The sequence below is a fragment of the Ischnura elegans genome, chromosome 4 (genome assembly GCF_921293095.1).
Source record: "Ischnura elegans chromosome 4, ioIscEleg1.1, whole genome shotgun sequence".
Classification (NCBI taxonomy): Eukaryota; Metazoa; Arthropoda; class Insecta; order Odonata; family Coenagrionidae; genus Ischnura; species Ischnura elegans.
The window spans coordinates 4,928,763-4,954,684 of record NC_060249.1 but is presented as its reverse complement, the minus strand read 5'-3'; the positions used below and the strand labels follow the sequence as shown (position 1 = coordinate 4,954,684).

The window sequence follows — 25,922 nt, the reverse complement described above, 5'->3', positions numbered from 1 at the left end:
TAAGTTATATTATGCTTGGTGAAATCACAAAGATATATTGGTATTTTTTATTTCCCATGTTTGACGATAGTTACCTTTTAAAATGCATTCAACAATGTGCTAAAACAAATAATTATAAGACAGTAAGCAGGTTAACTGAAAACAAGTGGTGTGAATTATGATAGTGTTACGGTGCTGCGACACACTTTGAATATAAACTCTTCCCGGGGCAAGACCCCCGATATGGGCCCCCCCAATATTTTTTATAAGTCGGCGCCCCTGATTATTGATGTAATACAAATGCCGTGTTATCTGGGATGACCAGCTGAGCATATAATGTGATGAGCAGTCCAAATCTTGGGCACAGTGCCACAGCTGGAGAGCAAAGCCCAAACTATGAACATGTGGAGGTGTTCGCTCTTGATTAATTTGAAGTATACTGGGACTAGTCACTGTGATAAGTTTACAGAGTCACCCGCAATAAAAATTAAAAATTCTGTAAATGTATTGCGATTTCGGGTCAGGGTAATTAATGTCCTCACTGTGGAACTAGTCAGGATTTCACATTAAGCTGATAGTTCTGAAAGGCGTCTTTGATAGTTGTAAATAAAACAAACTTGATGCCCAGATAGTTTCAAGTAACATTGTAAAAAGTGAATAAGTTCATAAAAAAGGATTATCATATTTAATTATAGTGATGAATTACATGTAAAATATCTATTTAAAATTATTTAATTGCAATATATGTATGATCAGTAGAATTTGTAAGAACCAATTATCAAGGGAGCGGGTAATTAAAACCTAAAAACTATGTGCGAAAAATCCACAGAGAAAAAATCATTCGCCTTGACCGGGATTCGAACCCAGATCCCTCGATTTCCGGCCGAGTGCTTTAGCCAGTTAGGTAAATATACATTTATTTCAACTTTCAAGCAGCAAAGTACAATTCTCCACAACACACATTAATATCTTTCTTCTAACACTAATCAGTGTCCAGTGGTTCTTTTAACACAAATCAGTGTCCAGTGGTTCTTTTAACACAAATCAGTTTTCAGAAGCAGGCTCCTCTCCCGCCAGTGACGACGATGACACAGCATTCGCACCATCCTCCGCCAGTGCTTTGCGGAAGACAGAAGCGAGGAAAGAGCGCACCTCGGCTGGCGCACCATGCACCGAAATGCTATCAATGAAGCAGAGGAGTCCTTTCCCTACTGCCTTATGTTTTAATTTCAAAAAAATATATTTTGATATTAATGTGGAAAGTATTACATTCTTAAAATTGGGAAAGAGCTTAAAATTTAACATAATCAAGTTTTCATTCGTGATGGCACCACCACCAAAGGCATCCCAGGTACGATAAATGTTTCTAATGGCTCCCCACACTCTCCCACCATCACCGCAGCCGAGAATGTAATGAGGTGCGGAGTCAACCCGACCGCATGCGACGCAAGCAGAAGAATCGGCAAGCCTCATTCTCGACATCACCTCGCGCGTAGGAAGGAGGCGAGCAATAGTGTCAAACATGGCGCTCGCCGCCCCCGCGTCCCCCCGGCACGCAGCCCAGTTTCTCCATGGGTTAATGATAGAAGTGGGAGGATACTTCTCCCTCTCGATGAGCCTCCGGTAAACAGTCTTTACTACAAATGTTTCTCCTGTTCGCAGGCATTCCGTTATTTTTCGGCATTCCTGAATGCATCTCCTAAACGGCGTACTTTTAAAGCTGGCTTCCGTCCACGCGGAGTGGAGGAGACCCCGCCTGGCCTCATCAACCCCCCCCCAAAATTTTGGTCGATACTTTCGAGAAAATAACATTGGCTTTTAAAGCAATATTCGCTAAATTCAAACCACCTCTTGTCGGAGGGTTGTAAAGCTGTTGCCTTGCAGCCTTTCTCAAATAACCATACCAGAGGAAAGAATTAGTGTCCCTAACCATCTTTGCATGCACTTCTTTTGGCAAAGGCCATACATGAGCGAGGTACCAAATTTTTGGGAATATTACCTGATCGAGGAGGCGGACCCGAGCGGTGAGAGGGAGGGAGGGGAGCTTGTAGCGACCCGAACTGCGCCCCTAACCTCCCCCCAGTTCTTCTCAAGAGACTGTTTCACATCGGAGCCCCACCATAATCCTAGAATTTTTACAGGTGGGTTGCCTAATTCCCACACGTTAGAGGCTATATCACCCTTTAGAACTCTCAATTTTGATTTAGTTTTATTCACTTCTAAACCACCGGGAGCATAGGATTGAATTAATTCATTGGCCAAGAGTAGTTGGCTTGGATGCCCAATGAATAAAGTCAAATCGTCAGCGTATACAATATTTGAATAAGTGATTCCTTGTCTAGCTATGCCAACTCCGGCAGCTTCAAGTGCCCTTGTAAGAGGGTCCATTGCGACGGCAAATAGAGCCATAGATAGGGGACATCCTTGCCTTACAGAATTCTTGATAAGAAATTCATGTGAAGTTTTCCAACCTATCCTTATGCATGCTTTTGCTTCATTGTATAGATTTTGAATTGCCCGAAGAAAGATGAGGGGGAAAGCCATTTTTTAAAGAATATATAAAATATATTCAATACGAATATAATCAAACGCTTTTGTAAAATCTACGGGTAAAATGGCAAAAAAATCTTCGGAAGGAGGAGACGGAGCCAAAAAAATATCCCGTAATAATACTGAAGCGTCTATAATATTTCGTTTTTTCGAAACCGCGTAGGTACTGTGTTACAGATAATGTGGATTCCAAAGAATCCGTAAAACGAGATTTTAATATACGCGTAAAGATTTTATAGTCTGAATTCAATAAAGCAATAGGCCTAAAATCATTTAAGGGCTGAGGCCGATTTACCTTTGGTAAAAGCGAGATAATTGCTGTATTTTGACTTGAAGTCAGTGCCTCGCCTTGGCAGAAAATCTGGTTGAAAATAGCTAATAAAGTCGGGGTCAGAAGATCACCACAAATGGAGTAAAATTCATAAGATATACCATCTGACCCTGGGGCCTTGCCTTTTGGGAGGAGGCGAAGAATTTCCTCTGCCTCCTCTCCTCTTATCTCACCAGCAAGCAATTCAGCGTCTTGTGGCGAGAGGGTGGGTAAATTAGGAAACGGAGGGAGATCGTCTTCGTTCCAGACCCCGTATCGAGAAAATATTCTCTGAAAATGCCGTGAAGCAGTATCAAGGAGATCACCATCAGCGCATTCTGCCGGCGGTAAAGTGGTTGACATGTCTTTGCGGAGTCTGATCACCCTCCGGAGCTCAGAGAGTGTGAAAGGGCCCCACGTGTCAGGATTCAGTTCTCTCTGCCACCGACTTGGAGCGTAACGCTTCATTTCATGCATTAAAATGGTGTTTTTCAAAAGGGCTGTCTCCTCATAAAAATTTTTTGGACGGGGATTGAGATTTAGTAATTCTCTTAAGGCGGTTCGATAGAACATGATTGTGGCATCCATGTCCCTCCGCCACTCATATGTTGAGCGTCGTAAAAAGGATTTAATCTTTGGTTTAAAAGTAAATTCCCACCAGGTTAGAGCATCGGTGCCCGGACGACGCATGGAGATAAGATCCGCCACCCGTCGCCGGACAGCACAACGAAAATCGTCGTCTTGAAAGGGTCTAGTGTCCATCCTCCACATGGTTGTTTCAGGGCGGTGGGAGTGAGGGGTGGAAGGGAGCGAGAGGTCAAGAAGGAGGGCACAATGATCAGAAAGAGAAACCGGTATAGTATGAGTGGTGTAAGGGATTTGTTTAAGTAATCGGGAGAGAAATATAAAGTCAATGCGTGTTCTAGAACTTGGACCAACACGCGTGAAAGGGGCGGGGCCCAAAGTGCTGCGTAAAACAGCGTCAGTTGCACAAAGCGCATCAATTAGAAAAGATAAGGCTCGGCTCGGTCGGTATGAAATTCTTTGATTGTTGGATTCCGAGTCCTCCCTTCTATAAATTGCATTGAAATCTCCAGTTAAAATTGCTTTCCCAGTGAAAGAAGTCACGTAAGGTAAAACAGTTTCCGAATAAAATGTTTCCCTGTCTACTCTATTTCTCTCACCCGGCGGCGCATATATGTTGATAATGTTAATTTCGCCATAAATAGTTAGGCTAGTTATCCTACCTGAGGCGTGAAATCGTACATTAGAGACTGGGATACCTTTCTTTACGAGTATAGTGGTGCTCATACGCGACCCTCCGCAATTTGCAAAGGCTCGATAAATAGAATTAGGCCAAATGATTCCCTCTGTTGTTTCTTGAAGGCAACCGACATCTGCCCCGTAATATCTAATAAGTGCCAAAAAGAGGTTAATCTTAAGTGGGCTAGAAGACCCGGCAATTTTTCTTAGGAGTTTCCTCTTCTCCACTCGAATGGCGGCGTGCTTTTTCTTGATGGCCAAGGGTGTTTAGTAGAGGTGGGAGGGGTGGGGATAATGGCGGGGGCGGTGGTCGGGGGATGGTAGGGGAGGCTCCGGGGTATATCCCTCCTTGGGAGATATGCTGCTCAGGGGCGGTCGCGGACTGCGTGGTTCCTTCGAGTCCAAGAGGGGTGAGGCCACACTCCTCATCCACGGCCTCGCTCAATTCGACTGTTTCTCCTGAGGTCGCCTGGGCGTAGCTCCTACTGGCGTAATTACGTGGGCACAAACGTCTTTCGTGACCCTCCTCTCCACAACGGGCACAGGTTCTTCGTTGTCCGTCATAAATAATTATGGCTCTATTCCCTGCTATATTTACATAGCTACCCCTATGAAAAAATTGTATAAACCTGTTTCAAAATTTTATACAATCTTATACATTGCCATGGCAATTGTATAAATTGTATAAAATTTTGAAACAGGTTTATACAACTTTTTCATAGGGGTAGGTATATTTTTCTCAACCACCATTCGGGCAATTCTCGTGCCGGTTAGTACGCCGAACAACTGATTTCCTGACCACTTGTCGTCTGACATTCTTATAACTTTCCCATAGCGGGATAAATGATCACGGATGTCCTCTTTACTAACCTCAGGTGGTAGACATGAAATTTTCACATTCACTGGGGAGCCGGAGGTCCTTTCTAAAGTTATGTATCCCCTTTTCGTGTCCTCAGATGGGAAGGGGAGACGTTTCGGGTGTTTCTCGATAATTTTTTCCACAAGGCTTTCATTCGTCAGCTTCACGAAGATGTCCTTCCGGTTCAAGCCAAACTGGATGGCAACGACATCCTCTGCCGCGAGGCCCAACAATCGAATAAACGAGTGGACTTCGAGCGACGTTGCGTTTTTCACTTCTTCTTCTAGTTGAATCAGTAAGGCCCCTATTAGCCGAGGCAACCAGACGCGCAACCGGTGGCGCGTCCGGTGGAAATGGTCAGTCGCGGGGCATAGAATCAAATTAGTCCTATTAGCCGAGGCAACCAGACGCGCCACCAGACTTTCCACCGAAACCAGTCGCCTGAGTCCCGCAACCGCGCCTTCCACTTTGGGTTGCTCAGAATCGTCCCGGGGCATTGGAGTATATGTAGCCTATTAGCCGAGGCAACCAGACGCGCCACCGGTGACTGAATATTGCATGCGCGCGCATCATATTGCCCTGACCACGACGCTCCAGGCAGATTATCGACACGGTAAAATGAATTATAAAAATGATATAATGTGTTTTCCATGTATCCTAAAGGGTCATATCAAAGCTATATGTCCATAAACGGGGTTTTCAATATGTAAACGAACTAATCATTCAGAAAAGGACTGCTTTTTACGAGAAAAATGTTGTAAAATGTGAAAGGAAACGAATCATGATGAAAAACATTGTTCTTTTTTTTAGAAATAAGGGATCGTCAAATGAAAAAGGGTATAATATATAGGGACAGAAAGCCGAGAGAAAGTTAAGAAGCATTTTTAGCTTAATCTGCGTCTTATCTTAGTAGCAAGAATACATTTGAATTTGTAATGGATAGCGGATGACAAAACATATGGTTAATTCCACCGAAATAGTAAAAAATTTGCGCCCATGTAATGATAAGGTTAAGGTTGCTAAGAAAGATGCGAGTATGTTAGTCAATGGAGTAGGAAGTCTAGAAATGAATAAATGTAAACTAAAAGAGGGGTATGTGTACCTGAATTATTTAAAAATTTAATGTCAGTTTCTGAAATCACAGAAAATAATGGAAATGTATTATTTACAAAGGATAGCATTGAAATATTAGTAGTTGAAATACAAATACCAAAACAAAATATTGTAATAGAAGGGAAAAAAGGTTCAAATGGATAGTTTATGATTGATGTAAACGAAACCGAAGCCATGTTAACTCAGGCAGTTAATTTGGATGTGGAATGGCTCAGAAAAATGGGTCATTTAAATTTTAAGAGCATTGAAAATTTTTCATCACTGTGTCATGGTGTACCTTAAGAAATTGCACGGACAAATGGCAATAATTTTTGTTCTGTTTGCGTGAATGCTTAACGAACCTGATTCCCATTTAAAACTGAAAGAATGAGAGCGAATAGAATTTTGCAAATAATTCACACTGATGTTTGCGATCCATTTGAGACAGAGACTCGCGATAGTAAAAGGCACTTCGTATCATTTATAGATGATACGATACATTATCTAAAACTAGACCAGACCTTGCATTTTCGGTTAATTTTGAGGGCAGATTCATGGAAAAACCTGTCAAAGAAAATATAGAGAATTTGAAGAGGACAATGAGATATCTACAAAGAACACAAGGGTTGGGAATGCATTTCCGCACAACAGAAGTGGAAGATCAAATAAAGCTGCAAGCATATGCATAGTGACTCAGACTTTCCAGGAGATATGTCTGAAAGAAAAAGTACAACAGGACATGTAATTTTGTTCGGTGGTGTGCCAATCCTGTGGTGCTCACACAAACTAAGCGTTGTGGCACTATCCTCAACTGAAGCAGAATATATTGCAGCATCTGAGTGCTGTCAAAAAAATAGCTAAGGCTTTAATTGGGGAGTTGACAGGCAAACCAGTATTTGTAAATTTAAATATAGACAATCAGAGTACAATAAAAATGGTGCAATCTGGTCAGATGAGTAGGAGAACAAAACACATTGAGGTGAGGTACAGATTTATAAGTTGGGAGTATGTATTCGGAAGGATTATTTGATTTACAGTTTTGTCTCCCAGAAAATCAAGTAGCCGACATTCTAAGAAAACCGTTTTTAGTGTAAAGTTTGAAAGATTCAGGAATTTTATTCTCACGTGTAATCAAACAAATATTTGATTTTAAATTTTCAGTGGTTAATAGAATATTCTACTGTGTTAATGAATGATATTCTTTTAATTGAACAATGTTAATGACTTAATACTCCTTATGTTTATTTGAAGACTGTTTGTAAAAGTAGAATTAAGTTTTATAAACTGCCAATATTGATGTAAAATGTTGTATTTATTATAAAACTGGTTAAAAATATTTAAACCTTAAGGGAAGGTTTTGAAGTATAACGTAAAAATTGTTCTTACTGACATTTAACGTTAAAATTATTGTTGTACGTTTTTGTCTAAATTAACCTGCACGTAGTTTGAAAGAGATTACAACGATGTTTAGTTATATTGCTAAAAATTTCAAATAAAACAAATATTGAAAAAATACTATCATTTAGTCAATGAGATTTTTAATGCAAATCCTATTTAGGATTAGTATCTCCAAAAACAAAAATTTTTTTAATTGCACGATTGTTACGTTACATAGAATTATAAGAAAAACAATTAGGTACTCAATGATTTAAAAAAAATCATAAAGAAATGGAATTTTTCGTTTGGGGCCCGCTGGACCTCATAGGTATGCATAGACCGATTTTGTATCCACTTCCTCAGTACGTCATCAGTGGATACCATACTGTGACGTCACGTTCCGATGACGTCGTTTTTCGTGATGTCATCTTTGATGTATCCAAGAAGGTCGTCAAATGAAGATTTTGACATACGGAAGTAGTTAAAAAAAACTTACTTCCACTAGCACAAAGATCATCGTATAGTGTGTAATAAAGCCCTTTGGTAAGTCTAGACATCAGCATAGGATGCTTCCAAAACCTCCTGGTCCTTCGCCTTCTCGTCTTTATGAGAAGAGCTAGCAATAGTGCGTCCTCACAGCACAACACCATTGCAACTACTGCTGTGCGCAGGGTAAGATTTAACCCTTAGAGGACCAAGGGAGGGCTAAAAAATGTCCACCTTTTTATTTTTTCAATATTTTAAGTACTCATTCACCCAATAAAGATCTATAACTTCGTTATATTGTCAAATATAGGTTTAAAAAGATAAATACATCTTGATGTATGTGGAAAATTTTGTTCATACAACGTTATGAGAGCGTAAATACGCGGTGGACACAAAGTAACCCTCCCTTGGTCCAACCTGTGACATATTTTTCGACCGAATGGAATCGTGTAATGGGACAAATAGTTTTGTTTGGCATTATAATTTATAACCTAATTAGTTTAAATTAAGTATTGACGTTTATTTTAATTCAACAATAGGCTCCATATTGCATTTATGTATTTAAACTATAGGATGTAATAACTTTGATTTTATTTCACAAATTTTTTTCTTTACATAGTTTCAATTATTTTTATATTCTAAGAAATCAGAATTCGTAAAAATAGTTTTCCATGTATTTATCTTACATATTGATTAATTTTCTTTAAAAATTTTGAACTGTATGTTTAAAATAAATACCCTCTGTTTCTATTCACTTTGCTTACTCTTTTAGGCTCTGCTTGACAGAATTATAAACTGATACATTATATCGAAAAACAGCTTCTAAATACCCTTCTGAAATTTTGAATATTGAAGTCATTCCCTCTATAACACTTTCACAAGAACCTTTTTACTGTATTTATTTTATTCACTCATGAACTGGAAAGGGCGCAAAGAGCTCTATACAGTATACAGCCATTCATGAAGCATCTTTTACAAAATGAATTTTTGCATACCCCCGAAACACTTTGGTTACCTATCTAATCAGACTCGCAAGAATTCGAAGTATTTTACCTTCATGTCAAACTGGAATGCCATCAATGTGAAAATATGAGTGCAACAAGAACCAGCCCACTTTCTTACCGTGATATTAGTGTTTTTAAATTTATGACACACCGGCTAATTTACTCAATACCTTCACCCTCATCATCAGCTGCTGCGTAATTTGAACTCTCGCCATTCAAGATGCAATCTTTATACAATATAATGCAATTTATACAATCAGGATACAATCCCAAAATTACCTATCATACGGTGAGCATTTACGATGCATGGCATGCTGTCGGCAAAGCTCCTGTGAAATTTTGGTCCTCATGTTGACATCTAGAGCTACTATGCGGTGGCTTTTGAGTGAAAGGGTTTATATCTTTGAAATGTTTTCCTATCTGCTTATCTACTTGACTGAGAGTGACGTGTAATGAGAATTGGAAATTACTAGTGACACAGAATAAATCAGTAATGAAGAATTGAGTGAAACTGTAGTCCATGTTAGTGAAATCAGTTCAAATAATGAAGTAAGGCAGGTGTAGGAAGTGACTTTTGTAGGAAAAAAGGCAGCTAGGAAGATAACGAGTACGTTGCAAAAATGGCAAGGAAAAACCTGAGTGATCCTCCTCGCGTGACTCGGCGAACCATTCAAAATATATTGCGGAAAAAGCAATGTTTACTACCTGCTGGTAAGGAAAAGGATATGCGCAAGTCATTTGAAAAAATTTCAACCCTGAAATTCTTGACATGATTTTACGGTATACAAATGAAGAAGTAGAACGAGCTCGAAGTCTAAAAATGATACGGTAAAACTAAAATCCTTCGTAGGAGTTTTGATATTGTTCGGTGCAAACAGTGATAGCAAGTTAGAATTGCATGATTGGTGGTTACATAGATTTGGAAGATCCTCCTATATTGCTGCGAAGAGTTGAAATTGATTTCAGGAACTATTGCCTTATTTGATGAAAAGTCTACTCGGGGAAAGACAAAGATGAAAAGACAAAGTTGCGCTTATTTTTCGGTATTCCAAATGGTCAATGGGATATCAACCAAATATTACATTTGTGAACCCGATATGTTAGTTGATGAAATGTTATCATTGTTTAGGGGAAGGTGTAGATTTATAGTATTCATGAAACAATAACCAGGGTAGTATGGGATACTTATAAGAATGTTCACCAACTGTTATGAGAGGTATGTGCTCAACATGGAAATTGTTGCCTCAGAAAATAATGAACCATCAACAAGCAGAGGTTCAAACGAGTGAACGCCTGGTGGTCCCAATCAAGAATTACGGGAGAAATATGTCAATGGGTAGATACTATAATTCTGTGGAGCCAGCGCAAGAACTTTATGGATTGACTATGGTTGTAAATATGCAGAGTAACAGAAAACGTATTCCTGAACAATCGAAGGGAACAGCTAGTCAGAAGATTTTTTCAAGTTTGTTTGAATTTACAGACCCGAGATCTGGGAGTCCACCGGTGACTCTTATCATTCATCACCAAAGAGAAGCATAAGAAAAATATCATTTCTCTATCCATACAGCATATAGAAATCTATTCATATCCGATGTAAATGTCAGTAATTGTTTCAAAAATAAATGTGACGTAAAGTTTCTCTACTACAATACCAAAGGAGGAGTTGATGTTACTGATCAGATGCTATGCAAGTATTCCACCAAAAGATCTACAAGAAAATGGCCAATCTGTCTTCTTTGCACTAATCGATATTGCTGCCCTAAATGGATTCTCTCTTTTTATTCTCATTTTCCATTCATTATACTCATAACCACATTTTATTGATGATGGAAGGGGTCGCGGATAGAAAAATACAGCCGTCATATGTTCCTGTCAAAGTAATTGGCACAGGATGTTTCCACGTGTGCAGCAACGCACTCACATCAAAAAGAGAAAAACCAAACAAATTATAAAAAACTATTATTATATGTACTATATGTAACAGTTATATTTGCGGTAAACATGGCATAAAAACTAACGTATACAATACAGGCAATAATGCTGCCTTATCAGAAGATTCTAGTTGATTATTCATTAGTGATTGCTAATGTTAATAATTTTATAACTTTATCGGAATGATATGGTTATTGATAAATAAATACTACGAACAATATAGAACATAATTTTTTTAATTAGGAGACGTATTATGATTTATCATGTACTTTTAAATTAGGTAACTGAAAACGGAGTGGAAAATTTTAGGTTTATTTTAAATAATTATAAAATTGTTGCCCTGGAGTACGGTTGCTGAAAATTGACTTAAATTTGAAATACGATGCCTTATTGTTATTTTAGATGCACAGTTATCGGTGATTTAGAAACTTAATTTTCAAATAAGAGCATGAAATCCGGAACCTCTGTGAAGAAGTTTTATCATAATTTCGTTTATGATCAGTTTAAAAAGATTTGAAAATTTCAATATTTTTATTGCGATTTTATGACATTCAGCTGGATAAACAACTTTTAAAATGTTTTAACAATGTAAAAACACAATTGTTGAAGATATATTCTGTTTCATGATTAGTTAAAACGAAAAAATATAAGTGGACATTTTTTGACCCTCCCTTGGGCCACGGTGTAACCGGAAAAAGGTTGGTCCTTTAAGGGTTAAAAGAGATATTGGTGGCGCCACCGGTGTCCTGGGCGGAATAAACCCGAGCAACCAGACGCGCCACCGGACGCGCCACCGGTTGCGCGTCTGGTTGCCTCGGCTAATAGGGGCCTAAGGTATTAATCCTTTGCACCGCCATTTTAGGTGAACGGGAAGATCAATACAAAGGGATATGGAGATATAGGGGTCAGGGGTCACTTAGTTCTCGGAACCGCATACAGACCACTAAATTAACACCGGTGGAACAGCTAAAAAAGTAAATTAACGGCCGCATAGCGGCCGCTAACTAAGTCAGACAACTAGAAAACTGCCTCTCCACCTATGCAAGATTTCACTTCACACACACGACAAATAAACACGGGACTTCGTCGTCCCAACTCCCGGCAAAGAGGCTTCTCCGGCCGGCAAAAATTCAGCCTTGGGGCTCACTCGCAGCGATCGAGAAACACGTCCGCTCAGTTAAGCTACCGAGGCGTCATTCTTCCTTGTGGAAATTTGTGGACTATACCGGACAAGGTGGTATGGGAGGGATCCGGGTTCGAATCCCGGTCAAGGCGAATGATTTTTTCTCTGTGGATTTTTCGTACAATTGTGCATTGCGGGTGACTCCCGTAAAAGTTATCACCGTGGCTAGTCCCGGTATACTTAAATTCGCCTAAAAACTATGCATGAATATTTTGAAAATGGAATTTATATATATTAATAAATGTACTTGCATACCACTTAATGCAAATGGGTTGTGTTTGATGTGTTGTGTTGATTCAAATATATGAACCTGCCAATAATGAGCTGAGCAATCGATGTATGATAAGGCTGTTTACACTCTCAATTTCAGATTGCTTCAGCCAGTTGGAGGATTTGAAGTGCATGGCTGGCGAGAGAGTTGATTTGCATGGACGCAATGGCACATCCGAGGGCTCGATCTCTCTTGATGATGATGAGTGGTGGGTGATGGAGGGTGAGGAGCAGCCGTTGATGACCTTCTGGAACCAGAGTTGCCATTCCGTGTCATCCCTGTGTGAGTCCAAGGGACTCTTTGCTCTCTCCAACAATCGCACGCACTGCTTCAACTCAACCTCTTCAAATCCATACGCAACGTCACTCCACCATTTGCTGGGCAGAGTGCTGAGCTCTGAGGAATTTTATAGGTAGGTGTGATGACTAGTAAGAGTATCATTTGCTGGTCTACTGAGTTCTAAATTGATCATATAGCTAACTTCAGCTGTACTTCGGACGTACATTTAGTGGAGCTAAGATGATGAGGGAACTGATAGTTATAATATGTAAGTAGAATACTTTTATTTAATCTCTGTTGGCAATGGCACCACATTTTTGTATTGTTTAAAAATTCATTGAACGAGACTTGTCAAGCAGGGAGTACAATTTGTGTACGTTCTTGAGCATTGCTCTTTGTCATTTAGAGCCTACCAGCTGCTATAGAAATCGCTTTCATAATTTTGTAGGGAGGCCAAATATGTATCGGATATTTTATGAATAGAGAATTTTTTTAATGAAAGAAATACTGATTAATATGAATTTACATTAATAAGTTAAAAATAAGAAGAACATAATTGCTATACAAATCTTTGAGCTTAAATCTCTAAATAATGTTGGTCTAAAACATGTTAGGCTTGCTACGCTTGGGAATGCAATATGTACCAGTTTCAATTTCCCAAATTTGATAAATAAACCATTGTTGGCACCTGTAGATTTCTTCAAGAGCTAAAATCTAGATATTTTCGGAGGCTTTTTCTAGCCTTTACTGAATGTGGTGGGCTGTATGCTTATCAATTGCTTTTAGTTTGTTAGATCTCTCTTGCTTCAAATGTTATTCATTATTCATGACCAGAATTTGAATACCGATAAATGATTGGAAGCCATATTTCTTTAATTTTTTTAGGAAATTCCACATGTTTTTACTTTGCAGTCGATATGTCTTGGGCTCTGGTTTTGGTGCCTCATGGGAGCACTGGGGTCGTTTACAATGGCACGTGGTCATTTGTCTGTTTGCTGCGTGGTCCATGGCTGCCATTTGCCTCATCAGGGGCATTGCATCTGTCGGGAAAGTCATGTACTTCATGACCATCTTCCCCTTCCTCATCCTGTTTGCATTGCTCGTTCGAGGTCAGTGTGCTTTTCTCAATTTATTATTCTGTTAATCTCATCTTTATTCTGTTGAATACATATGTATGAAATACTTGGTTACTCATCTTGCATGACAGGGTTGGGGGTATTCTTCTGGTTACCATGTCCTTTCTCACTAACATGGCAAGCCAAAGTGCACACCATGAGGTCTTACTGAAGAGAGTGAGACACAGACCAAATGCATTGGGTTTGAAAAGTGCCATGAGTGGAGGAGTCGATTCCAAGATTCAGGATGCCGTCAGCTCATTAGTGGACTTGTAGTGGTATTGAGAAAGAGTCCATTTCTCCCAGCATAAATAGGCCACCACCACACTTGCATACTCCACTACATCCACTATATGTACTTACAAGTGCCCATGGGCACGCAAATCCAGTAAAATCTCAAGAATTATCGAGAGACTCAAGATGAAAGTTATCACGATACCATTCCATAAACTACGAACCAGGCTCGGTTGGACAGAAGATCCTTGAGGTTTGAAGACAGAAGGTGTCCAGAGCATCCTCTGTGAATGCTGAAAACCATATGTCAGAGAAATGGGAAGGACAATTGAAGCAAGACGCAGAGGACTTGAGAGCTTTCCTGACTAAGGCAACCGGACGAGTACTCCATTGCAAAGCACATAACCAAGTCTGAGTTGGTTGGGCAAATGCTTACTTTGCTTACATTCAGCATTCAAAAATGGCTGAAATCCTGCTCGTGTGACATTTGGACACTCCCTTATCTTGTATTTGTAGACATTTGTTAATTTGGTAATATCATTTGCTTTTGTTGGTGAATCAGAACCTATTTTGTACTTCTCCCAATTTTGCAGTGTGGTACATAATTGGTGTGTTTCTCATTGCATCCTCTTTGAAGATGATCTGCTGAGCTTGGATTTTTTGTTGACTCTCAAGGGATTACGCTGGAGGGGGCAGCCGTGGGTGTCCTCTACTTCATCAGCCCCAAGTGGGAGATGCTCTCTGACCTGAACGTTTGGGGAGATGCTGCATCACAGGTGTTCTATGCCCTGGGTTTGGGCTGTGGCTCCCTAGGTGCTTTATCATCCTATAACAACTTTCACAACAACTGCCACAGGTTGGTGGTTCCATATGCTTGACTATTTTTGGCTAAGTAGATACATATAGACTTTAGCAAGGGAGCCAAGAGCTATGAAAGGTCAACTTTTCCAAAAAGCTTAAAAAAATCTATATAGGTAGCATTGATCAATTTCAATTTATTCTCAAATTTACCGATAAGTCTTACGTTAAAAAATATGTCATTGTATTGTTACATATGTGGGTGCAAAAACAACTATTCCCATTCTTGGAACACTTTAGACACATTTATTTTCTTAAAAATGTATGCACAGTAACATTAAAAATTCCTTATCATTATATTTTGGAGGTTTGAACTTGTATTGCATGGTTTTAGTTTTAATTGCCACTTCTTTCTTCACATTCCTTCGGTGAAGTTCCACAGGGTTGGGCCAAATGATTTGAGGACTTCACATAATTGCCATGGGGTGAAATTGGATAAAGAAGTGATCCACGTACCTTTGGCTTTGCAGCTTCTAGTGCTCCAGTGAACCTTAGTAAAATTTCCATTGGAATGAAGGAGTGGTCGTGGAGGCAGTGAAGTCTCAGAAAGCTACAAAGTGGCCCTTGGTTTGATTTCCAATCCAGAGGAATATTTTCCCATTGCCATTAATGTGCATTTCACCATTGCGCGCATGGCAGAATTTTAAATAGTATACCACTTATGTTAGTTGGCCATGCAAGGCTTTAGTGCTGGAAGGGAATCACTACCTGTATAGTGGCTCCTTGGATGCCTAAATACCCTAACACTGCCATCATGAATGGACCACAAGGGCCTAACATTTAGCTCTGTGAACCTCAGTAAAATTGTGCGTTGAACCAACAGACCTTGAGGGTTCTGCTCTGAGGTCTTCAAAGCTAAAGAAAATCCATGGGTCGATTTCTGGTCCAGGCAAATTTTTCCACAGGCCATTCATGTGAATTTTTCCACCATTTATGCGAGAGATTAAGAACATATCAGGATTAAAAAACTTGCTTCACTGACATCTAATTTAATTTTTGTTTCCATTGTTGTTGCCCCTTAAAATTCAAAAGAATTTACTGTCCTTTAAGAGGGTGGTTTCCTTTTATTTTTTTATTGCCTAAATTGAAAGATTATTACACCTGGAGTACGTATTTCACGTTTTTAGATTTTGAAATGACGATATCTATTTTTCGCGATTAAATGAAAAGTGAAAATTTTCAAGCACGCGAAAATGCGACGGCTAAGTATGAATGCTAGGAAAACTCCGTGTGACGTCGTTCTGGTTCCTGCTGCTGCAAGTGAGGTGACCTTGGGGCGAGGCTTTGAGCACTGGTACGACGCAGGATGCTAGCAGGTAGCAGAGTACCCTGCTAGCTGGTAGTGCTTGGCTTAAATAAGGATTATTAATACCTTATCAAACGAAGAAAACTTTCCGACCTTAGCCAGTTTTAATAGGTGATTATTGAGACATGTTTCTCTGAGCTCTGTGCCTCATGCATGCATTGGTAATCTCAGACGATGTAAAACTCCTATCCTCTCGTGTAGAAACTAGGTCCCTGTGACGTCACTTGGAGTGGCATTGCATGGGCGCCAATCTGGCCTTTATCAAATGAGGATAAAATTGACCATTGCCATTCGTCTAAACCGGTATATCTAAAACCAAATAATATGCGTATTAAATGAATACACTAATGGTGGGTAACGAATTGCAATCCATGCCTTTCGTTTTCTTTGATGAAGGAAACTACCCTTATGTGCAAATCAATACGCTCACTGAACAAACGCCCTAATAGTACTTAGGAGCAGATTTGATTTGGTGGGCGATTTTTGAGCATTTGTGCAGCGGAGGTATTGAAATGCTGTGCCTTTGATGAGGGCGTTTTTTATGTTTTTTTTTATCAATAAATAATATTTTAAATTTACAGCATTGCAACGACTATATTCTTATCCTCAATGATAGGATTGAAATCATGGGAAGGAAAAATCAACCATTTATAATTGGAACAAAAATTATGTACCAATTTGTGATGCAGCAGTCAAATAATTCATGTTCAAATAATACTTATTGGTTGGTTATTGTGTCGCTGTTTCGTTAAAAATTCCCAGCTCTGAGAATGAATTGTAGCCTATAATTATCGAAACTTTGGCAGGGAATTAATAAACAATTGTACTGACCAACCCTCAGGAGAAACGGAAAAATACTTACAAATGTATTTAGTAAGCATGAATCTATAAAACAAGTATTTTATCCTGTAGTTGCCACCATATGCAAAAATGTGCATTAATCCACTAAAGAGATAAGAAAAGTATGCATCTCATGTCTCCAACTGGTTCGGTATCCACCATTATGTCAATAGCTTCTTAAAGTAAATCATTCATATGAAAATGGAAAAGTAATGGGCAAGAATTGAGCCCTGGGGAATGTCTGCTTTGATTGCATAGGGAAGTGAGTTACATTTATGAGGTCATCCTTAATTCTGTCGGATTTTTTATTTACCATTGGTAAATCTGTCAGGTATGATTTAATCAAGCAGCATTAAAACAGAGCAAAGAAATAGCCTGATAGAGTGACTTTGCCTCACTACAAAGTGAAGTTTGGTAAACAAAATTGAGTGGTTGATAGAGAAAAAATCATTGTTTGAGTCAATGAAAATGCCTTTGGCCCCCTTACCCTTGGAAGGATTTGTTGCGAATAAATATGTATGCATGATGTTGCTGTCTTATTTTATTGCCCACAGGGATGCAATAATAGTGACAATAGTCAACTGCTTCACTTCCGTCCTTGGTGGGTTTTCCGTCTTTGCTGTTCTTGGATTCCTGGCCCACCACATGAGTGTGTCTGTTCCTGATGTGGTTGAGTCTGGTCCGGGGCTAGCATTTGTGGCGTACCCAGAAGCTTTACTCCACATGCCGCAACCACAGCTATGGGCTGTATTGTTCTTCTTCATGTTTTGCTGCTTGGCCTTGGGCACTCAGGTGATATCATATATGTACTCAAGTATCTGATGGGAAACCAATTTTCCTGCAGACCGATAGTGGTGGCAGTTACTTTTTGGGGGAACTTTTTCCCCCCCTCCCATACCTCGCTGGAATGCAATTTGCTTCCAGGTTAATTTAATGAATTGATCACTTTTTCTACTCCATGCATGCATGTACTTTACTTGTTACACTTTGGTTGGTTTTAATGCTCCCGTGTCATTATCCCAGTAGGAATGCAATCTTAAGTGTGACGGCGAGTCATTAACCCTTTCGCGCCGAATGCCACACCTGTGCGGCGAGGGATTTTTTTCCATAAACAACGAATGCCACACCTGTGCGGCACTGGTCGAAAAAAGTGACCGTGGTGGACACAATAGACCCACGGATGCGGTCGCCCCTCGTGATCCGCCTTAGCGCGAGCCCAGTCCCATCTTCGGCCGCTCAGGTCGACCCTTTCTTATCCTCTCCATGCGGTCAACTACTGTTATTTGCAGTGTGTTTTCCAAAACTATATTTGTTGCTTACTTTTCATATCTATTGCTATAAATGAATTCATCTTTTTTTGCTGACCACATGGAAATTTCAAACAAAATTCTATCGTTAATATCAACGGAGATATAGACCAACTAGTAAATGTACAAAGTCCGTCTATATCCGCGTTAGAGCTTCGTTTAAAATTTCTGCACGCTCAGAAAAGAAACACAAAATTCATTTTGAATGTAAAAAATTAATGCGAACAACAAATATTTGCATATATTTTGCACTAATATTTTAGCCAGTTGACCGCGGACTCGTCCTAGGAAGGGGCTTTTAATCCCTCTAGGGTCTTGGACGGAGGCCGAGGAAAGGGATCGGCACCCCACTGAGTTGGGTCCAAAAAAAGTTAGGGAGGGAACCACTGCCTTCAGTCGATGCGAAAAAGCTTCGTACCGGGGAGTAAAGAAAACTTTTAAGAGACTCGTATTGAGGAGGATATTCCCTCAACGAAGGTCCGGCGCGAAAGGGTCAATATATATATATGTATATGTGTGGTAGTACATATATGTGAGAGGTGGGGAGAGAGGCCATGGAGAAGGGATGAAGGAGGAATACGAAGGAGGGGAGCAGAGAACACTACGTAAGTATTCCCCGAGTCTCCCTTTTGGTCGTGTCCACCCTTCCACTCACCCCCATGCCATCGTCACCTTTGCACTGCCTTGCTTCACCCCTTCTCCTTCCCCCCACCCCTTAAGCATACGCACATGCATATATTAATGAGAGAAAAGGTTGTTTTTCCTCTGAAAAATGACACGGGAGTAATGAGGTGTACCAAATAAAGTGTGTGGAATGGACAATGTCATCTACTTACTTAATTAGCCATTAGGAAATCGCATGAACTCAGCTGGCATACAATTGGCGATGTGATTTGCTTCCAGGTCACGGCTTTGGAGGCCATCACCACAGCAATTATGGATGAGTGGCCAAAGCTACGAGAGCACAAAGCAGCAGTAGGGATCATCACGTGTGCTTGCGGTTTTGTGGTGGATATCCCAATGTGTTTTGAGGGAGGGGTTTATCTGTTCACACTGCTTGATTGGTATGTGTCCATCATGTCAATGGTCTGCGTTGGATTGGTGGAGACAATCTTTGTTGGATGGGTCTATGGTGAGCTTTTAGCAGTGTATTTTTTGCTTAGTTCACCTGTGATTAGTGTGACCCTATGATGTGAGGCTTATTTTCTAAAGTACATAACCTCTTCACTCAGGGACTTGCATACCTATTGTGGCGACAGCATCTACTAGCATCCAGCATCAGCACCAACTCATTTCTTTTCACCTAATGAAAGTACTAGAGATGTGCGAATAGTATCCGCGAATACTCGAATACCTCGAATACTAGAACGTACTCAATTTTCGAGGTCTAAAATAATAATGCTAAAGGTACCATCTTGAATACTTTGAATTTCACGTCATACACTGTTGCACGCATGTCGTTGGTAGTTGACTCGGAAAAATGTAGAGAACTCTAGTGGTTTAGTGCATGCAGCGCCGTTTTAAGCAAATTGACGAACTACATCAAAGTCACGGATCAGAGCGGTGAAAAGCTTAGACCATGTGAAAAGAGTTCAACATGGGGCCCCAAAAATGATCGGGTGAAAAATCTGAAAATCCCTGGTTTCCCCCATCAGAAGAACCTCAGTTCCGTGGGATAGTAACTACGTACCTCAATTCCCAAAATCCTCTACCCTCTCCATCCATCAGCCCTCGGCCCTTCCTCCGACGCTTTCCTCCTTTCCGAAATCAAACAAAAGGCCAGAGCTTGCGCAGGGTTCGTATTATGAAGACCATAAATCAAAAGCTTCAAAATAAAACATCAAGTTACAGGAGAATGATAGAATCGTGTTTCACCCTTCCCTCTTTCTCCCCCACTGACCTTTTTCTGCCTACCTGCTTCGAAGTTCCCCATTTCTGGAGGTCAACTGCTGCATGAGTCATCTATTAGCCCAAAAGGTTTCTAACAATGACTTTCAGAAATTGATATTACACCTTTATTGGATTGAAATATTAGTAATGTGCGCGTACTTTAAAAAAGAATAAGACCAAACGCGACACATTTCTGACTATTTACGCATTATGACTTTATTTAAGCATTTTACGCAAGGAAATAAATGTCAAAATACGACGGAGACTTAGCATTCTGGCAAAAATCGTTATCCACGCAGCTGAGCTTCTTGGAAGTTAATGCGGTATTTTTTTCCGAGAACATATATCAAGTTACAATTTATGAGTTATGCTATAAATCTCTATTGTCACAGTCACAGACGAAGGGATATATTTTCTCAGGATATTTGGTTTCTCCCTGATAGCAATTCGAATTCATCTGATTATCTTGTGAGAACTTCCAAAGATGGACTGAAAATAATTGAAGAAGAAAATCCGGCGGAGAAGAGCTTGTATTTTGCAAAACGCCTCGGATTGTCTGCGAGCACTTGACAGTAGGAGTGGGGGTAGAGCGAGCTACCTGTTGCAAATAAGAAGTTGGATGAAGCCGAGTATCAGATGGGCGTGCCGCTGAAATGGCATTTGGTAGGTAAGAATGTATACATCAGACAGAAATCCATCGTAGCAGTGTAAATGCCAAGACGGCACGCAATCATTTTTTCGCAAGGTGGTGTGTCCCCTAAGAATATTTGAAAGAGATATTAGTTGAATCAACTATATTCCCAAATTGTCACTATAAAATAAAATATTCTATTAATCAGCTAAACTCCTGTTTGAATCCTTTAAAGGAAATCATATTTACTCGGCAAAATCCTGAGTTTCCTGCTGCATTGGCAACCTAGTTAAAAATTCCCACATCCATCGTTTTTTTCGTCCATCCTATTGAAAAACGATAGATCGAGGTTCCACAGGATCCCTTTTTATTTATACATTCATCAAGTGAAATAGAAGAAAAAAACATTCGCTTAATATGCTTTGTGCAATTCTAGTACTTGAATATTCGAGCAATGATTTAATATTCAAATTCGATATTCGAAGTTCGAGAAATCTGCTATTCGACTCATCTCTAGAAAATACAAAATGTTTTCACTTGTATCGTTGGCCATGCTTCTCTGGCAGTAAATTTTTGGCATGGCATAAAATTGCTTTTCTTAAATCAGTTTTGAAAGAGAATTTAATCCAAAAATGTAATTAATAAGAGATGAGAAAGAAAAAATCTGATTATGATCAAAATAAAAATGGAAATGTTGGCAATAAGGAATGTGAATTGATTATTAATTTATAAAATAAATTAACAATCAAACTCCGAGAAAACAAGAATGTACATATTACAAACACCCAGGCATAACCCATCACTTATAATAATATTTGATATACTTCTGATGGCATTTTTATCTTTCATCGTCATTCCTTTTCACAGGTCCTAATCGCTTTATGGGTGATGTTGCTGAGATGGGAATAAAAATACCGTGTGCAGTGAAGTTATTCTGGAAGATTTGCTTTGTGGCAGTGACTCCCTTCCTGCTTCTTGTAAGTTCAATGAATGGATGATGAAGTCATACATGGTCATATCATTATCATTCAAAATACGTTTGACCCTAACCCAGTGAGAAATGGGTGGTGGAATCCACGTGGAACCCACGTGGAGAATTAACGTGGATACCACGTGTTTTTGGTCGTGGAATCAACGTGGAACCCACGTGGAAATTTGGTGGAAAAATTAAAACAGCAGTTGGTGCTGTCCTAAAACCATTAAAACCTCAACCACTCTATATCTAAACCTTCTATATACGTGTCTACGATTTTTCATGTGCTCTCATGGCTGCCTTTCCACGAATTATATAAAAATAGAATGTGCGATACATTTTCACATAACTAGCGTGGTTTCAGGATGATAAATGACACAATGTCACCAGAGAGTTAAGTTCCACAAATTAGATTCTGTTTAACATTTTATGATAATCACCACAAATCCACTTGAAATCAACGTGGGTCCAACCACTCAATATCCACCACCACCAAATATCCACCACTCAACGTGGATTCCACGTGGGTTCCACGTGTATTCCACCACCCATTTCTCACTGGGAAGGGTCTCCGATTTTGATCCAAATACCTGTATCGGTGTATATCAACCTCAAACTGAATACCCTGAGGCCATTTTGAAAAAAAAAACATTTTTGGGCAATCTAAGGACATTTATTTGCATTATTACCGAATAAACATGCCTTCCTGTAATTCCTTCTGTTTCTTCATCAGGCTGTTTTGAGACCATAATTTAGGGAATGGGAGGAGGAAGGAGTGGGTTGGGGAGATGAGAGTCCTAGAGACACGTGAGGGTGCGAAGGGATTGGAGGGGAGCAGCAAGAGTGGCACTCAATGGGAAGGGGAAGTGAGAGACAGAGGGCTATGAGCTGTGCAGGGCTATGTGGATGCACTGGGACACTACACAGAGTGATGAGTGCAAAACTCAGTCCATGGAATGGGGGGCTAAGCAATGGTCCCATTGGTGCCTTTTGTTGAGAGCAGGATGAAGAATCACTAAAATACATAATTGGAGAGTCTGCAAAATATGAAATTCAAAAGAAAATGGGAATGGACTCGAATAGAGAAAACAGAATAAAAGTGTCAATAAAAAAAATATTGTGAGTTTTTGAATGCATTAATCAATAGCCACCACGCATCAACAGACTTTGAATAGCAAGTCTGCAATATGAATATCTCACGAAACAATTCACTCATTGGTCAACAAAAGATAAATACCATAAAATCCAAAAACTTAGGGTCACTGTGGGCAATACTATTTTGCACTGACCAGACATCACCAGGCATAGCAAAATATGTAGTATTGTCCATCTTTCATCAACCAAAAGCTTAATAAATGGGATGAAAGACGCCTTTACAGATAAAGTAGCCAGATCCCTTCATGCAGATATGCCTTTGGCCAAGGTGGATATTTTTGCTCAAAATTATACAAATGCGAGGAAATAGTAGTTACAACTGTGTTCAGTGCTTCAAATGAAAGAAGCAAATTTTTTTCCTTCCTTTGAGCCTCTTCAAAGAGACAATTGGAATGGTATGCTCTGTCTCCAGGTTCATAAAGAAGGGCTCCACCTCATTCCATTCTGTTGCTGTCATTCCAAATTATTGCAGCCACGTTTCTATCTACCCTGCCCTCATGTTCCAAATAACTCTCCCTTCCTCCGAATACCAATACAAAGGTCAAATTCCTGTGGATAGAGGGGGCCCACAGGGATTGGTGGGGGGGCAGGGAGTTCAGTAGACCAGAGAGATCAGTGGATGGGGGGTGAGGAAGGGAACAAGGGCCTATGGAGAGGGAGCCTAAGGGACGGAGTGGGAAGGGCGCCCAGTAAATACACAGGTGCATCCTTGCACTCAATATCCTTTTGCATAATCATCTAAATCTTCATTCACCCATGCCATGGATCACCCCATGCGGATGCTTTTGGTTCCTGCAGGTTTTAATTTTCCACATTGAAACTGCTAATGAGGTGAAATAGCAGGGGGCTAGTATATAATGGATAATGAGGGCCAAGAGAGATCCGAGGCCTAGGCAAATAGGGGCCTAGAGAGATAAGGTGCTCAGTGAATAGCAATCCATGCACTCTGCGTGGCATACTTTGTAGTTTTTAGTAAAACGACATCACAAACTCATGTGAGCTTTTAAGTTATCTTCATTTTATCAAATATCGTCATTCATGATATCAAATTTCCAATATCAATTTAAGATAGCACTTTCCTATTGTATAAATTCTCATGAAGCTACTGAGTCAATTATGTTAGCTAACATCAACTTACAAGATGGGCCCATTGATTAGTTAACCCTTTCAAGAGAGAGGAGTTCTCTCCTTAGCTCCAAGAGACTCTTCAGCTCCTCTGTATGCAGGACATTTGCTGAGAAGGGTATTGCGGATAATCACACACTCTCAGCACCAACCTTTTGTCGACCCTTCCTAGTGGGGACTCCGCATTATCTCGCACTCCGAGGATAGTCGGGCTCCCTCCATCCTTTTCAGGTTTATAACCCTACCAGCGGCAATTGCTGGTGGTCAATTTATTTTTTTTTTATATGAATTAGCTACATGCATAATTGTTGCTTGCATGCAAATTGCAGACTTGGAATTGAATTCCTCGTTTTTTCCTGATAATTGTCAAATTTTCAATGAAGCTTTCCCATCAATATTAATGGATTTAATGTGTCAACAATTCCCATGTTGATTTTTATTCTGAGATTGGGATATTAGTTAAATTCATGGTTGAAATTTCATTTAAGAATTTTAAACTCAATGCAAAAGACAAAGGATTCAATTCTAAGTTTATGTTTTTTGAGGAAGGAGCAAATATTTATTTTGCAAACTGACTGAATGAGCAATTGTATGAGCACAGTCCCTTACCACAAAGAGGAGTAATATGAGACAAGGGGTCCTGGTACATATATATGCTCCCAGATTTTGAGGGTAAGGCATAACCCCTGATGCGTTGGGTTCTGAAACTAAGACTTTGTGTACGCACAACCGTCATAAAAGGGGGAGAGCAAGTAAACATATGTACACTATTTTCGGCATTTGTATGCCTGCATAGGAAAATCTTTGACGAAAATTTTTGGTTTTCGTCTCCCGGATCAGGAAATGTCCCGCTGATAATTTTTGTTGTTAGTAAAGAATGGATTAAGCTGTTTGTAATGACAAAAGCTGTCCCTTAATCCAAGGTTCTTGGGTCTTGCTTAGTTGTGAAAAGTTGAAAAGTAAGTCTCATTCTTTTTGCAAGTGTATTCATGAAATCAGGACAGCCTTTTTAGAGATCATGTTTTCAAAGTATTTGTTGAATTTTTCCCCAGATTGAGGAATCATTTTGAATTGTTGCCCTCCTAGAATGAGTTTACCTTGTTGCCTATTTCAACACCATAAGTACTTTTTAGGTTGTCATAGTGTTCAACGTGTATGAATTGACTCCAGCAAGTTATGGAAGCTATGTTTTCCCACAGTGGGTCAATCAAGTGGGAATTTTATCAGGAACAATTTCCTTGGTATTCGTTCCAGCGATGGCTCTACACAGCATTTGGAAACTGAGAGAGGTACATGTCCATTTGTATCATTATACTCCCTCCTATTACATACTTGCTCCAATTGATTTTTTTTTTCAAACCTCTGTCTTGGCAATGATAATTTTTGATTCTGAGTGTGAATTCTCAAAGTGGAATATGGAGGGTAGTACTTCTCTTTTCCTAAATTGATTAATTACAATAAAAATAGCCGTTTGATTATCATTATAATGTCTATAGACATAATATAATTCCACCTGGTGCACCAGGAGATTTCACCTGTCGCTTCTACTGCTAGTCACAAACTCACGGATGGGTTATTATTAAAGTCAATCATATGTCCTGTTGCTTTGTACTTTGCTGGAGATATCGTTGTACATATTAAGCTTGAGTCATTGCTAGTAGGGATTTTCAAACACTGACTCATCTGTTAAGTCCTGGAGATCAAGAAAAGAAAACAGATTTTCAAAAGAGAATGTTTATATTAAAGATTGGCAATGAATGGAACCTAGTCATCTCCAAAATACATATCTCCACCCATTCCTCATTCCCACTCCCTTCTCTACCACTTGAAATATTAAAAGCCAACATCAACCAGTACTGTGTATATTTTCCCATGTACCAGCATTGACTCATGAAAATTT

The 25,922-nt window shown here is 39.6% G+C and overlaps 1 protein-coding gene across 1 annotated transcript in view; it reads left to right on the top strand.

The window, feature by feature from the left end:
- Positions 1-25,922, top strand: part of LOC124157010 (sodium- and chloride-dependent GABA transporter 1-like) — a 41,196-nt gene that overhangs the window by 13,578 nt on the left and 1,696 nt on the right. The window contains exons 4-10 of the mRNA XM_046531472.1: positions 12,409-12,721; positions 13,501-13,697; positions 14,613-14,793; positions 17,496-17,733; positions 19,152-19,380; positions 21,637-21,746; positions 25,156-25,311. Of these exons, the coding sequence (XP_046387428.1) occupies positions 12,409-12,721; positions 13,501-13,697; positions 14,613-14,793; positions 17,496-17,733; positions 19,152-19,380; positions 21,637-21,746; positions 25,156-25,311 (1,424 nt within the window). The remainder of the gene's footprint in view (positions 1-12,408; positions 12,722-13,500; positions 13,698-14,612; positions 14,794-17,495; positions 17,734-19,151; positions 19,381-21,636; positions 21,747-25,155; positions 25,312-25,922) is intronic.